This window comes from Archocentrus centrarchus, unplaced genomic scaffold, assembly GCF_007364275.1.
Source record: "Archocentrus centrarchus isolate MPI-CPG fArcCen1 unplaced genomic scaffold, fArcCen1 scaffold_55_ctg1, whole genome shotgun sequence".
NCBI lineage: Eukaryota > Metazoa > Chordata > Actinopteri > Cichliformes > Cichlidae > Archocentrus > Archocentrus centrarchus.
This window is the reverse complement of record NW_022060277.1, coordinates 707,574-723,112: the sequence shown is the minus strand read 5'-3', so window position 1 is coordinate 723,112 and position 15,539 is coordinate 707,574. Positions and strand designations below refer to the sequence as shown.

Genomic DNA, 15,539 nt, shown 5'->3' with positions numbered 1-15,539 from the left:
ACCAGCTATTGTTGTGTAAAGCTGACTGAACCTCATTATACGTTACTGTAATAATATAAAATAATATTATATGAGAATACAAACATTCTAATCTAAATTTTAATCCTAATGAATGCACTCAGCTTGAATCTGTTCTGTAGGACACAAACTGTTAAAGGGAATTTAAACACAGCTCTGTTCTCTGTGTCCTCCATAGTAGAGGGTGACTGTGCCTCCACCTAAACACCAACATGAGGATACTCAGGGGTTACAGTGGGATTCAGAAGGTGGAGGAACCCTAAGATCAGCTGTAGTGGCTCTGCATGGGGAGAAGAATCACAGCTTTCTATTGTGAGCTGCAGTAAATGATGTTGGTGTGCAGGCTGTGATCAGCTGACCTGCTGCTGCTGCTCTGAGGTTTACTGCTCTGTGTGGATGAAGTGAACTCACAAAGATGTAACCCAGTATTTCACAGCTCTCTGAGCTGATCTCCATCCCCTACACTGACAGCATACAGGCTGTAGAAATGTTGGATTCAGTGAATGAATCTCAGCATCAGCAGCTTTGATTCAGACTCATCTCTGCTGCACTGACGTAACCTGTAACTCTGACCATGAACACAGCCTCTGTGCACCAACACAGAGCTTTACTGTAAATACAGTACAACAAGCTGACCTGTTTATTACACACTAAACTGCAGTATTTTCATACAATCTTTGAATAACACAAAGTCAGCATACTTCAGTTTGTTTTGCAGTCCTTCCCTTTAAATCTAACCTCTCTTCTTCCTCTCCTGTCCTCTTTTCTTACTTTTTTCTCCATCTGAGGGAAGTCATCGCTCATTCTTTGCTCTCCCCGGAAACACAGCAGCTGGACGTTTAGCTAGCAGACACACTGTGTGACAAACTGCAGATAGTTTTTGTGTGTTTGCTGATATTTGTTGAGCATTTAGAAACGTTGCATTTAAAATTACCTGCCACACGTTACTCCCTTTATTATTGCTCCTCTTGAGTAGCGCTAGCTAAGATGCTGGAAGTACTGCGAGCACAACTTAGGACATCAGCACTCAGTCCACTCCCCTAACCCCTGATTATAGCGCTATAAATGATACATAAATTATAGGTTTTTCCTCTTTAATGCGATAAGCCCCGGTGATAGAGGATACTCCAGTACAATTGTCTCTTATGTGTTATTGTTCGGTCATTGAGACTCAGATCTTCAATGCTTGAAGGTGCAGTGACTGGTAATAAAAACTCAGACCCGTTAAACCTAAAGTAACAAGCCTGTTTTGAAACTGTAAGAAGTAGAAAGTACAAATATTTGTCTAAAAATGTAGGGAGTAAAAGTAAAAAGTAGTCAGGAAAAAAAAAATACTCAAGTAAAGTACAGATACCTGAAAACTCTACTTGAGTAGACTTCCCACCTCTGCAAGTCAGTCAACTCAAATAAAACCCTACAAAGGTTTCATGCGTCTCCTTGACACATGAACCGTGACAGCTTTTCAAGAACAGATTATTAAACACCATGCAGAAAAACTATTGGCTCGATGTGGAGGAGCAGTGGCTCTACTCGGAGCCCCTCCCGGATGTATTCACGATCTCGTTCTTTACCTAAAGCTCGTGACCATAGGTGAGGCTAGGACATAGATTGACCGGTAAATCTACAACTTCACTTTTACACCCAGCTACCTCTTCACCACGACAGACAGCCCCAATCCGTCTGTTGATCTCCCGCTCCCTTCTCCTGTCACTCATGAACAAGACCCCAAGATACTTAAACTCCTCCACCTGGGGCAGGAACTCGTCCATGAGCTGGAGAGGGCACTCCACCCTTTTCCAGCTGAGGACCATGGCCTCAGATTTAGAGGTGCTGATTCTCATGCCAGCTGCTTCGCACTCGGCTGCGAACTGTTCCACTGCAAGCTGGAGGCCACAACTCGATGAAGCCAACAGAACCGCATCATCTGCAAAGAGTAGAGGCGAGATTCTGAGGCCACCAAGGCGGAAGCCTTCCGCCACCTGGCTATGCCTAGAAATTCTGTCCATAAAAATTATGAACAGATTTGGTGACAAAACCACCATGACAGGCACTAACCAACTTTGAGCCACAGCTCTGAGTAACAGCCTCAACAAAGGAGGTGCGGAACATGGTCCTTTTGGACTCAGTGTCCTCAGCCTTCCTCGGAATGCTGTCAAAGTTCTGACGGAAGTGGAAGTTGAAGATTTTGCAGACTGGGGCTTCTGCAAGGCATTCCCAATGCACCTTCACATCACGTTTAGATGCGCTGGGTCTGTCAAGCAGCCACCCCACCACCAGATCCAACTCACCACCACTCTGTTCCAGTCTGGAGTTGCCCTCAGTGAGAGGCGGTGAGCTGGGGTGGGTATTCTTGTAACCCCCCAGCTTTCTGCCTGTATGTCAGAGTTTTCACCTGTAGACGAGAGGGTCGCTTCCCTGGGCCTTTGGGCCGGGGAATGGGTCCTGACTGTTGTTTGCACTTATGCGCTGAATGACAGCTCAGAGTACCCACCCTTTTTGGAGTCGCTGGGCCGGGTGCTCAAGGGTGCTCCATCCGGTGACTCCATAGTTCTGCTGGGAGACTTCAACATTCACGTGGGCAATGACAGTGAGACCTGGAGGGGTGTGCTCGGGAGGACCGGCCTGCCCAATCTGAACCCGAATGGTGGTGCAAAAAAATCCAGTCCATATTTATCCACACCCATCCAGTTTAGTTTGATTCCTCCTGGTTTTTGGAACATCTGATCTTGGGCCAACGAATGAGACGTAACACTGGAAACCAGACGTGATGAGTGTGTCACGGTATTAAAGAGACTCTTCAGCTAATGTTTGAGGTGGTTTGGGGTGGGGTGGCTGAGAATTGAAAGGACTGGGAAGTTTAGGTTTCTTGGACTGATTGTAATATATGTATGTAATGTAATTAATCTGAAATCTGTGTTTATCCCTCTAGCAGTAAACTTGAGGGGGAATGCTATCCTCCTGGTGGTGTGCTCACATGCAATCTCAAAATACCACCTTAACCTCAGATGCCATAGTTGAGTGCAGATGTCCTCTATGAATATTTTCCAGTGGTTCTTTGGTTGGATCAGCCTGGTCAGGGCCAAAAGCTAGTATAGATAGACTGTGCATCTGTTTCAGTGTCAGGATCTCACGGGACACATTTTGTGTGATTTTGCAAACATTACCCTGTACATCATCAAGTGTTCGCAGGGCTGGTGTTCTTTGTTCTTTAGCATCTCTGTATGATGATACTTCAGTAGAGATTCCCTACACACTGATTCCTCAGGGTTGTAGTTTGTTTCTCTGAGGTTTGCTGTAAACATTGTTCAAAAGTTGCAGTGACATCCTTGAGTACAGTTATCATCATAGTCTGTAGCACCAGTCTATGAGTCATTAATGTGTCCAAAAGCACTTGAAAATGTTCCTCCAAAGGCTCAGTCATTGTCTCCGCTCCATCATTTGCCCCGCCATCTGCTCAGGACCATCAAGGACTCCATCCTGTGAAACGTGTGGTGTGTTCATCATCCACACACAAATTCATGTCCAAAAGAGAATATTCCGTGCCTTCAGGAACAAATTTGACACCATCCTTTTCCAGCTTCAGAAAAGCTGATGATGTCCGTATTGTGTGTTTGCAGAGTGTTAGACCTTTTTGCATATTATTTGTTTAAATAGTTTTTCAGCCTATATTTTTTAATATATTTAAAGTTGTTGTTTTCTTCTTATTCAAGTTCTTTGGAAGTTTTATTTATGTAGCAATTTGATCTATTTTTAGAATCAAGTCAGTCAGCTCAAGTCAAACCCTACAAAGGTTTCACACTAAGCTTTCTTATGGTGTAGACCCCAAATAAAGGGGATACTGGCCAAATCCAAGTGATCTATCTGGTTGACTGCGTGGAGGTAAGTTCAAATGGGAAAACATAAACATAATTACATTATGTAATCATATTCAAAAATAACAGAATTTATGTGTTTAAGAATATGTATTTACAAAGGTAATAGAAGCAACAACAGAATGCATTTGTGTGTGTGTGTGTGTGTGTGTGTGTGTGTGTGTGTGTGTGTGTGTGTGTGTGTGTGTGTGTGTGTGTGTGTGTGTGTGTGCTGGTGTGCGTCTCTGTCCTGCACGTGCTGGGACTGAGACACAGAGCATGCATGGAGGGATCTTTGAATTTCTTCAGCATGATGTTTAAGCAAAATCAAATGCAGGATACTTGGTGCCAGATTAATAAGGAAGATAAATACATTAGCATGTAAAACCCTGTGTCTGTGTCGAGCTCTGCAAACAGCCAGCCTTTTCAGCACGACCTTCTGAGGCTTACACTTGTGGACGGTGTCAAATATGGTCATCTGGAGAGCTGTCAGCAGTCATTCGTATGTCTATGGTTATGTGTACTGAACTAGACCAAGAGATATGCGGTATTAATGAAACAAATGTCTTGGTTGACATATGAGGTATAAATACCACATACAGTGGGGAAAATAAGTATTTGATACACCTACAAAGAATGGAGAGGGCTGTAATTTTTATCGTAGGTACACTTCAACTGTGAGAGACAGAATCTAAAAAAATAAAAAATTCAGAAAATCACATTGTATGATTTTTAAATACTTAATTTGCCTTTTGATGCATGAAATAAGTATTTGATACAAGAGAAAAACAGAACTTAATATTTGGTTCAGAAATCTTTGTCTGCAGCTACAGAGGTCAGATGTTTCCTGTAGTTCTTGACCAAGTTTGCACACACTGCAGCAGGAGTTTGATCCACTCCTCCATACAGATCTTCTCCAGATCTTTCAGGTTTCTGGGCTGTCGCTGGGCAACATTGAGTTTCAGCTCCCTCCAAAGATTTTCTATTGGTTCAGGTCTGGAGACTGGCTCGGCCACTCCAGGACCTGGAAATGCTTCTTACGGAGCCACTCCTTAATTAAAATCAGCCATGTACCAAATATTATTTTCCCCACAGATGAATAATCATTTATCCAAACTCAAAATGAAATATTCTCATAATTTGAGGTTCTTGATTTCTGATTTTCAATAGCTATAAGCCGTAAGAATGAAAATGAAAATAAAAAACTTGAAATATTTCATTTATATGTAATACTGAGCATATGAATTAAATTATTAAAAAGAAAAAACACATTCATGATATTCTATTTTTTCTTTTCCACTTCAGCTGTCTCTGTTCTCTCTGTTAGCAGCTCATTGTGGTGTTGCTGCTTACAGAGTTAGCTGCTGCTGCTAACTAAACTTCTCTGCAGTGAGTGAGCAGAACAAACAGCAGAGGGCCTGGATGGGGCGTGATCAGGGAGTGACTGTCACCTCTTAGATCTCCTATTGAAGCAGAGGTTTGGTGTCAAAATACAAATGAATGAATTCATCTGTGGTCTTCCTCCTACCAGAATAGCAATCCCAGCAGTGGTTTAGCCATTTGACAGTTTGATCATATTAGACTGTATGGGCCCTCATCCTCCGTCTAAGCCTGGAATCATGTACTGGCTGACTGTGTCAGAGCACAAGGTATCTTACTGGTTTCCCACTGCGTAGAGAGTATAGCCATGTACACTTCAGAATTCATCCTGCTTCTTCTATCAGCAGTCACATCATCAATAAGTCACTCAGGTCCACTGGCAGCTACTGCGTGTTGATGTCACTGCAGCAGCATCTCTTTGGACCTCATTTTAAGACTTTCAGTGAATGACTAACAAATGCAATATCAAAACCTGGAATCAGCTGGAGGTCTTAGTTTGTCATGAATAATGAGAGCATAGGCCTCACCTAGCCATGACACTGCTTGCTTCGATTGTTTTGAGAGACTTTTGGGACACTTAAAATGGGAGACTGTATGAACCTGTCTGTAAAGGTTTATTGTTTATTCTTCAGCATTAAATCTACACCACAGGTATGGCCTAAATGCAGACTCCTCTGAAAACCTGCGCCATAATCTGACTTGCAGCTCCCTATAAATGTAACTACTAGTTGTGTTGATGCAGCCTGCATCTATTGTTATTGGCCTGTTCAGTACCGTTGGTATTGATACATTTCTGGTTACTTTTTACCACAATTTTTGGATGGATCACTAAGCCTAACTCTAACTATTCATCCATCAGAACTTCATCGTTCAGGCTGTGTGCACAGTCAAAGGTCCTGGTGCCACACTCAGTCTGTTGGCTTCTCTCCTTACTCTTTGGAGCAACTCTATTTTTTTCCTTGTTAAACATAATTTATACCATTATTAGCATCAACAGGAAGTACAAGTAATACATTTACCAGCAACTTTCATAGGGAAAAAGGCTATGTCCTCCACAGGACACCAGTCTATTGCAGGGTTAATACAGAGAGACAGACGACTGTTCACACTTACACTGATGGCCAATGTGGAATCACCAGTTACCCTAACAAGCTTATCTTTGGACTGTGGGAGGAAGCTGGAGTATCCAGAGAGAACCCACACACACATGCTAATTAAAAAAAGATTTTCCTCAGGCTTGTCTTTAAGAAAAAACTTATAGTTTTTTTGTAAAGAGTTGAGATTGATTACTGAGAGGTCAGGTTAAAAGTTCTGCTCACCGGACGCTTGAGTGGCTCAGTGGTGAAGCAGGCGACCACATGCATATGTGCGGCACAGGTTCGAGTCCTGGCCTGTCGCTAGCTTGCCTGTGTGTCTTCCTCTGCATCTTTCCCCCATTTCCTGTCTCCCTATGCTGCCAATAAAAGCCACTGTAGCTGTGAAAGTGCTGCTCACTAACAGGGAGCAGCCACTCTATATGCACTTCCCTGCATGTACAGCAGGGGGTGCACTTGCATCGTTTATATGCTCATGCAGTAACCAGAGCTGGTCACATGATCAGGACACGCGCTCAGGCCATGATGTAACCCTGCGCCTTCTTTTTCATGAAAAATGAATTAATTGGCTTACAAGGAATTCTGTTTTGCCTTGTATATGGATGTACTTCTTCTTCGTCTTAATAATAATAATAATAATAATAATAATAATAATAATAATAATAATAATAATAATAATAATAATCTTGTGTTTTTCTAGACAATTATTCAACAACCAAAGATGATTTTTAGCTTTCAAATAAAGCTCAGGTGTTTCCTTTTCTAATCATTTTACACAGTCCAATCAAAGAGTACATTTGCAAAGTCACTGAGTACTGTATGTTTTATATGAATGTCAAACATTTAGTTGATATTTTGATCACAGCCTAATGATGCAGCTGAAGTCTTTTGTCTATGCCTGACTGAGTGTGTACTCCTCTTTAGGCCAGTTTTACAACAGACAGTCTAACTGAGCTCAGTTAGTGTGAAGCATGGACTGAAGGCCTCTCCTGGCCTACTTTGCACACACACTTTAATCTCGTCACAGAGTTAGGCTTCTGTTCTGTGGTGAGTGTGTTTTTACCTGCTGTGTGTGTGTGAGCTGCACACATTGTTTGGTTTGGAAGACAGGATCTATAATTTTAGTATGCAGTTTCATTGCTTAAAGAAAATAAAGTAGATCATAATCTTTGTTCATTTTTTGACTTAAAGATTGCCAATAATAATAATACTTTTATTAAAAATGACTGATTATAAAAATGCTTTTTTAAAGTCATAAACCTGCAGATGTTATATCTTCATGTCAGGATCTGATTATTGTAGCCATTTATCATCACAGCAACAGTGTTACAGACATCGGTAGCCGTAAACACTCATAAAAACATTAGAAATACTATACTATGGTTTGATGCTGCACCCTAACATACGTGGAGGATTTAACATTTATAATTATCAGATACAGTTCAAAAAGTTGTCTTTGGTGCCTGTCAGTTTCCCAGGATGCATTAGTGAATGTGTGAATGAGACCTCGTAGAAAAGCGCTTTATGAAGTTCACTGTACTTGTATTAGTTTACAGAGCACATCTGTCACATGGCGGACGCTCTGACGTATCACAGCAACGGGCTGACTGCGGCGTCTACGTATGCACGTCTACGATTACGACAGCTCCTAAATTTACGACAGTATTTTCATTCTACGATAAAACATGGCGCTGCGCAGATGCACTCGGTAACGTAATGTGGCACCGAAATAAGCATTGTCGGCCTTTCTCTAGTTACATTTACAGAGCTGCGCTTTAGCAGCGCCGAGAAGCAGCAGTTGTTCGCGGAACTAAGGCGGGTGACGGCGGGGCTTTTGAAGTGCAATGGCCGCGCAGGGAGGCGTCGTGTTCCAGGAGAAGGTCAGCAGGCTCCTCAGCGGGCACAACGGGAAACCAGTGCTCAAACCCAACAGGACTCTGGCTCTGAAAGACGCTGTAGCCAACCGAAAACCCAAGAAAGGAGGTAAGAACATTACCATTAAAGAGATAAGACAGACAAATTACAAATGAATCTAACAGAACAGGTAGACAATTTTAAGATCTGTCCAGGGACAACAGATGAAAAATAGCCTTTTGGCTAATTCTGGTGCATTTACAGTAATGTTAATTAATGTACACTGTCCCTGTCAAATAAACTAATAAATAAACTGTACCCCTGTTTTCAATCATTTGCGGGCTCCTCCAAGAATAGTTTACAGTGCATCACCTAGCCAGATGGGTGTTGTCTCTTTTCCCTCCAATCTCATTGTGCATAATGTATAATGACAAATGTATATATTCTATTCTATTCTACTCCACAGTATTCTTTTTTCATAGGCCCACTATTTAATACAGAGTTGCAGTGAGAGTGCAGACAGCATGGATCAGAATTGTTACCTATCGGTGCTTACACATCCATCCATCCATCCATCCTTATCTGCTTCTCCGGGGCCAGGTCGTGGGGCAGCAGCCCAAGCAGAGAAGCCCAGCCCTCCCTCTCCCCAGCCACCTCCTCCAGCTCATCCGGGGGAACACCAAGGCGTTCTCGGGCTAGCCAAGACATATAGTCTCTCCAGCATATTCTGGGTCTGCTCTGGGGCCTCCTCCTGGTAGGACATGCCTGGAACACCTCACCCACGAGGCGCCCAGGAGGCATCCTAGTCAGATGCCTGAACCACCTCAACTGGCTCCTTTCGATGTGGAGGAGCAGCAGCTCTACTCTGAGCGCCACTTGAATCATTGCACTCCTCACCCTGTCTCTAAGGGAGAGGCCAGCCACCCTTTGGAGGAAGCTCATTTCCGACACTTGTATCTGCGATCTTGTTCTTTCGGTCACTATCTGAGGCTTCTGACCATAGGTGAGGGTAGGGACGTAGCTCGACAGGTAAATCAACAGCCGTCCTTTTAGGTTCAGCTCCCTCTTCACCACGACAGACCGGTGCAGCATCCGTATCCCTGCAGCCGTGGCCCCAATCTGTTGGTCAGTCTCCTGCTCCTCTCCTGGCTCACTCATGAATAAGACCCAGAGATACTTAAATTTGAGACACTTAAACTCCTTGTACAGAGTTTACACTTAAGTATCTAAATTTAATTTTACACTGAAGTATTTTTGTTTATAGCAGTAGTGACCTTTGTCCCACAGCTTGTTAAAACTCTGTTAGATACTTTATGAATAATTCAAGTTGGATTTGTGGGTAAACATGAACCTCTTTCTCTACAGAGGCCACGTGTATAACTGAGATGTCAGTCCTGATGGCCTGTTGGAAGCAGAACAACTTCGTGGACAGTCTGTGCTCTAATGAGATTACCAACTTCTATACATGTGTAGAAAAGGCTCAGGTATGTTGTGCTCCTACACCTTCACACAGGCTGGGGCTCATGCTGTTTTTGATCAAAATTCAACCAATGCAGACATGAAAGAAGCAAGTCTAATGTGTTTAATGACAGTGAATGTGGGCAGTAGATAGTAAGTGACTGATTAAGTTTTACATTAAAATTAGAAGGACAGCTTTTTACACCTAAAGGTTTGTCATTATGATGTTTTAAATAACATTAAATACACACTCCATACAAGTCTATCACGGTGCATGAGGTCTGAAGTTGATGCACAGCTCACCTTATCGCAGGGGCAGAGATCAACCTTTACTAACAAGTAAACATCTGCATTAGTTTCTGTTCATGTGTGAGCTGACAGCAGGCTCTGTGGGAGACCATGGAAGATAACTAAAGAGGATGGTTGCAGAATTATTTCTGTATTTCTAAACACCTTCACGCCATTTAGAAAAGCCAAAAACACTCGAGCAGGAAAATGTTGTTTGACGAGATTGACTTGTATCAAATTCATATTCCCATCAGTTCAAGAAAAGTCAGTCTTGGTTTCATGTGTTCAAAGATTTTTTTCCACAATATAAAACAACACAATAAAACACAGTCACACACACTGGCCTGTCCACTTATTGTACCTCCCACTCCTATTGCACTCAAAGCAGCAGCGTAAGTGCATTTATTCAATAACGTGAATGTAATTTACAAGTGATTCAGGAGAAAGTGTGCTTTTGCTAAAGCAGATGAAGATTAAACTATGAAATCAGTCTTTAATCGAGCTACACAAACACTGTGCTGTGTAACAGGAAGTGATACGACACCACAGCGAGAGCCGCTGTCACCAAGTACTGCCGGGAGGGGATTGTCTGATTGATCTGTGGGGTCTTTACAGCATGAAGCTCGTTGAGGCAACAGCAGTTTTGTTGCTATATAAATGAAACGAGCGCTGGGCTAACAGTAAAATCTCTTCATGAAATCGGTCCCTAAGCTTGCATGATCATGGTCACCATCTCTTTAGGAAAGTCTCTCTCTGAGCTCTGTGACTTCAAACGTGTCCTTGCTGTAGTTAATAAACATTCACTCATATAAATGTGTTGGTAATGAATCATCTTCTTTCTCACAGGCTGCCATGAAGAATAAATCTGTACAGGGCAACATCCAGGAAGGACGTCTGCCTCCAAAACAAGCCACAGCCCTGCTGAAGAGGTATCCCAGCCTGCGGACAGAGATCTAGGACAGACCTTTTAATACGCCTCTTATACACACATGACGTGTGCAGGACTTGGACGATCTCTGAGCTGGATCATGTTAAGGTGTTTAGAGTTGTCAGTTGCCATAAAAAATTAAATAAATCAATGAGTGTAATACTGACAGATGTGATTGTTGCTTTGCTTCAGTGTTTCCTAGAGTCACTCCATACTTCTGGCCATTATTAGTTTGTAATGCACACTGTGAAGGAGCTCTTACCTCACGTCCTGAAATGGATCTGAGGGCTGTTTTTTCTCAGTCCGGTTTGTCAGAGCGGCTCCATTCGGTGCAGAGATCTTATGATAAGTGGGTGAGATTGAGTTATTCTTCTTGGGTTTCATGGCTCCTGGCTGGGAGTGCACTGCTATCGCTGAACACTGAACTGCCTCGTCATTCCTGTGGAAGCTGATATTGGTTAGCAGACGACAAAATGAAATCAGCCCGGCAGACATGGATGGATTCCCATTAAGCGAGCTCAGTGTGGTCGATACGCAGATCCCCGGCTGGATTTAAATCACGTTTCATTTTTCTCTGGCCGTCTATGGGGAAACATTTCAGTGTCCAGCCTGTACCTAAACAGTGTGAACCTAACTGAGTCTAGTCCTTGGTGTGCTGTGACAGCTGCTGCTCCACCTTTGTTGCTGCCAGTTTATCCTGGTGAAGCTTGGTTCTCTTGGTTATAGTCTCTCACTCCAGACTTCTGTGCACCATACCACAGTTTGCACATTATCTTTTGTCAAAAATATTTATGTATTTAATTTCTTTTTGTGTCTTCTAGTGTGATTTTTTTTTTTTTTTTTTTGCATAATGGTGCAGTTCAGAATATCACAGGCTGTGTCACACAGTGTCCCAGATAAATAGGGAGTGGTCAAAATGTTAACCTAGCAGTATGTTGCATATCTTTACAACGGCACCTAATGCTGATATTTACACTCACCTGCCACTTTTTTAGGAACACCTGTTCAGTCGCTCATTAGATGTAGCAGCGCAGGGTATTTACGTATGTAGACATGGTTGGGATGAAATGCTGAAGTTCAGAGCAGACAGAGTGGGAAGAAAGGTGATTCATGTGAACGTGGCACGGTTGATGAGAGATGGGCTGGTCTGAGCAACTCAAACTGCTAAACTAGTGGTGTTTTCCCACACAAAAATCTCTTCATGGAGAATGGTCCAAAAAAGAGAAGAGATGCCTTCTGACAGCAAGGCACTTTCTCTGGGAGGAAGTGCCTTGCTGTCAGAAGGCAGACCAGACTGCTTTGAGCTGACAGGAAGGCAAAAGTAACTCAAATAATCAATATATGCAGAAGAGCATCTTTGCATGCACAACACATCAAATCATTAACTGGTGGGCTGCAGAAGACCACACTGGGTGCCTCTGTCAGCTAAGAACAGTGACTGAGGAACAGTCACACAGGCTCGCCACAATGTGACAACAGAAGAAAAATGTTGCCTGGTCTGATGAGTGCTGGAGAGGTCTACCTAACAATGTGGCTGTGATCATAAGCACTGCCATTAGCAGAAGGTTTGCTGTGTCTCCCAGCACAGTCTCAGAGCATGGAGGAGACTCCAGGAGACGGACAGTTACTGTAGGAGAGCTGGACAGGAGAAGGTCCTTAACCCATCAGCAGGACCGGGATCTGCTCCTTTGTGCAGGAGGAACAGGATGAGGTCTGCAGAGCTACAAAATGACCTCCAGCAGCCACTGGTGTGAATGTCTCTGAGCAAACACTCAGAAACAGACTTCATGAGGGGGGCCTTTTTATCAGCATGTAGCCCTTGTGATTGGGAACAAGTGAGTGATATTTGATGGGTCTAGTTTGAATTTGAACATTGAGTTATGGCCAGCGTTAAAGTTTTTGTGTATAGCTGAGCTAATAATAATAAAATGGTTGGATTTCCTAAACAGCCAGTGCAATAGTTTTATTAACCCACTGAATAAAAGCTGAAAGTCTGCACTTCAGTCACAGAGCAAAGCTACAAAACATGTCATTGTCCAGAAACTTATGGACCTACTTGTTCAGGGCTGGACCAGGGGAGGAGGTGGTGTCCTATCACACAGACGTTCATGCTAGTTTATGCTATCCACTGTGCTGCCCCCATATTAGATTTATTAGGTTCAAATAACGTGTGTTTCACTGCTCTGACCTTGGGTCTTTTAAGCTTTATCTGACTGATATGATGCTTCATCCTTTTTTGACATTTACTTGGTGTTGAAAGTGTGACTCTGGTTTCATGTTTTGTCTAAGGCACAGGAAGGATTTGTGCTGTTTGCACCAGCCTTTGTCAGAATGTTTCTGTTGCATGCCCCTTTATCTGCCCGTCATTATACAAAGCCATTTCCACACCCTGCTTATCACTTCCTCCCACATCTACACTCCACAGTAATTACATACACGTCTTTTTACTCCTTCATTTACAACAAATATAACAGGTTTCATTTTTACCTAATTATCAAAAAAGGACTCAATCATAGATTAAATACAGACACAAGCACAGACATTATTGTCTGTAGGATATGAAAGCCGTTGAGGACCTGGCCTATGGACTTCCATGTTAATGAGTCACCAGTACGTTTATCCACTGCTCCCTGGTGCTGCATTAATGTTGCTCAGAATACTTTTGTAGCATAAATCTATTCAGTGACGGCTTTTGAAAAAAAAGCTTCTCGGGGCCTGCAGGTGTTTTGTTGGCACTGAGTGACAGAAAATTCTCAGCTGTTTCAGAGTCGTTGTGTGGGATCGGTGAAATGTTGCTTTCTATCTTGGACAGCTATCTCTGGAGTCAAGGAAACATCTGAAGCCTCAGCCCAAAGAGGAAGACTGATAATAATACAATTAAGACTTGTAATCATGCTTGTTTGTGAAAGTTTGCCAGTAAAAACAATCAGAGCCTATTAAAACCCAGCCTATCAGGCTCTGTTTATCTCTGCCTGATCTTTTTCCCCACATTTAGTCTGTGATTCATGCAAATCTGCAAGAGTCACATGAACAACCCTCTGCCATAAGGATACAAGACAACAGAATTTTAAATACAGTTCAAGCTTCATGTATTCATCAGCAAACCAGAGTGAGAGCCAAGAAAAAGCCTCATCTCTAACTGATGGTGGAGGTGGTGAGGTACTGACTCAACTGTATTATCACATTGTACATGATAGTTGGGGTGGCTTTAGTTCAAAGTAGAGCAGGTGCTCTACTAATTGGAAGGTTGGTGGTTTGATTCCTGGCTGCTCCAGTCTGGATGCCAAAGTATCCTTGGGCAAGATACTGAACCCCAAACTGCTCTCTGAGGCGACCGTCAGAGTATGTGTGTGAATTTTGGATAGAAAGCACTTAGCTGTAGAATGAAGTGCTTGTGTGAATGTGTGAATGCAAGTGTGTTGTACAAAGTGCTTTGAGTGCTCAGCTAGAGTAGAAAAGCGCTCTATAAGAACTAGTCTATTTACTTTTCTGTGTCTCACAAAGACATGGTGTTTGGAACCAAAAATCTCATATTTGGACTCATCAGGACAGATTTCCCCTGGTCGAATGTCCAGTCCCGGTGTTCCTTGGCCCAAGCCATTCTCGTCCTCTTGGTCTTCCTTAGAAGTGGCTTCTATGCAGCAAATCAACCATAAAGTCCAGATTCACGCAGTCTTCTCTGAACAGTCGATGTTGAGATGTGTGTGCTACTTGAACTCTGTGAAGCATTTAGGTGGGCTCTTATCTGCGGCGCTGTTAACGTGCGGTTTCTGAGGCTGGTAGCTCTGATGACCTGATCCTGAGCATCAGAGGGAACTCTCGGTCTTCCTTTCCTGGGGCGGTCGATGAGAGCCAGTTTCATCAGAACCTTTGACGGTCTTTGCAACTACATTTGAGGACACTTTCAAAGTTCTTGAGATTTTTCAGACTGACTGACCTTCATTTCTTAAAGTAATGATGGACTGTAGTTTTTCTTTACTTAGCTGAGTCATTCTTACCATATTATATATTAGAACATTACTCAAATAAGGCTAATCACTGTATACCAACTCTACCTAACACATTAAGAGGGAAAGACACGAACTCGACAGACACAGCCGTTACCTGAAAGCCATTCAGGTGACTGCCTCATGAAGCTGACTGAGAAAGATGTACAAAGCTGTCATCTAAGTGAGAGGAGCCTACTCTGAAGAATCTAAAATATAAAACATATTTTTTGTTTGTTTGTTTGTTTGAATTATTCCATATGTATTTATTCATCGTTTGGATGACTTTAGCATTAATCTACAATTTTTAAATAATGAAAAACCACTGAATTAGAAGGCGTGTCCAAAATTTGACTGGTGCTGTACCTAATGTCCCAGCTCCCAGGTATCAGGATCAGGTTGGCTGCTCAGGGCGGGTCTGGGTGCTTTAATCAGCTGGTCTGTTTTACCTGTCTTTACGGTGACCTCACAGCTGTTCTGTACTCACACACTCAGTCATAGCATCTCCAGCTGGTTTAAAGTGATAAATCTTTCCCCTGTTAAGAAGTGTTAATTATTTACAACAAAGTTCTTGTTGTCACGCAGTGAAGGCTGTATATCTGTGACAGCTGTGGAGGGAGGCGCGATCATGACTCCTCTCTCTTCTGGGGACAAAAACTAAGTCTTCATAATATTTAAGGCG

The 15,539-nt window shown here is 42.7% G+C and overlaps 1 protein-coding gene across 1 annotated transcript; it reads left to right on the top strand.

The window, feature by feature from the left end:
* The first annotated feature begins 8,001 nt into the window (after positions 1-8,001).
* chchd1 (coiled-coil-helix-coiled-coil-helix domain containing 1) lies at positions 8,002-11,031 on the top strand. The gene is made up of 3 exons (XM_030725453.1): positions 8,002-8,326; positions 9,563-9,681; positions 10,790-11,031. Exons 1-3 carry the CDS (start codon positions 8,188-8,190, stop codon positions 10,898-10,900), a joined length of 369 nt encoding a protein of 122 aa, XP_030581313.1. The 5' UTR covers positions 8,002-8,187; the 3' UTR covers positions 10,901-11,031.
* The last annotated feature ends 4,508 nt before the right edge of the window (positions 11,032-15,539 follow it).

Excerpts from the sequence above, each read along its gene's own strand:
- chchd1 (XM_030725453.1), top strand. The coding sequence starts at position 8,188 with ATGGCCGCGCAGGGAGGCGTCGTGTTCCAGGAGAAGGTCAGCAGGCTC. Across the intron at positions 8,327-9,562 it reads CCGAAAACCCAAGAAAGGAG|AGGCCACGTGTATAACTGAG; the intron begins GTAAGAACATTA and ends CTTTCTCTACAG. Across the intron at positions 9,682-10,789 it reads CATGTGTAGAAAAGGCTCAG|GCTGCCATGAAGAATAAATC; the intron begins GTATGTTGTGCT and ends TCTTTCTCACAG.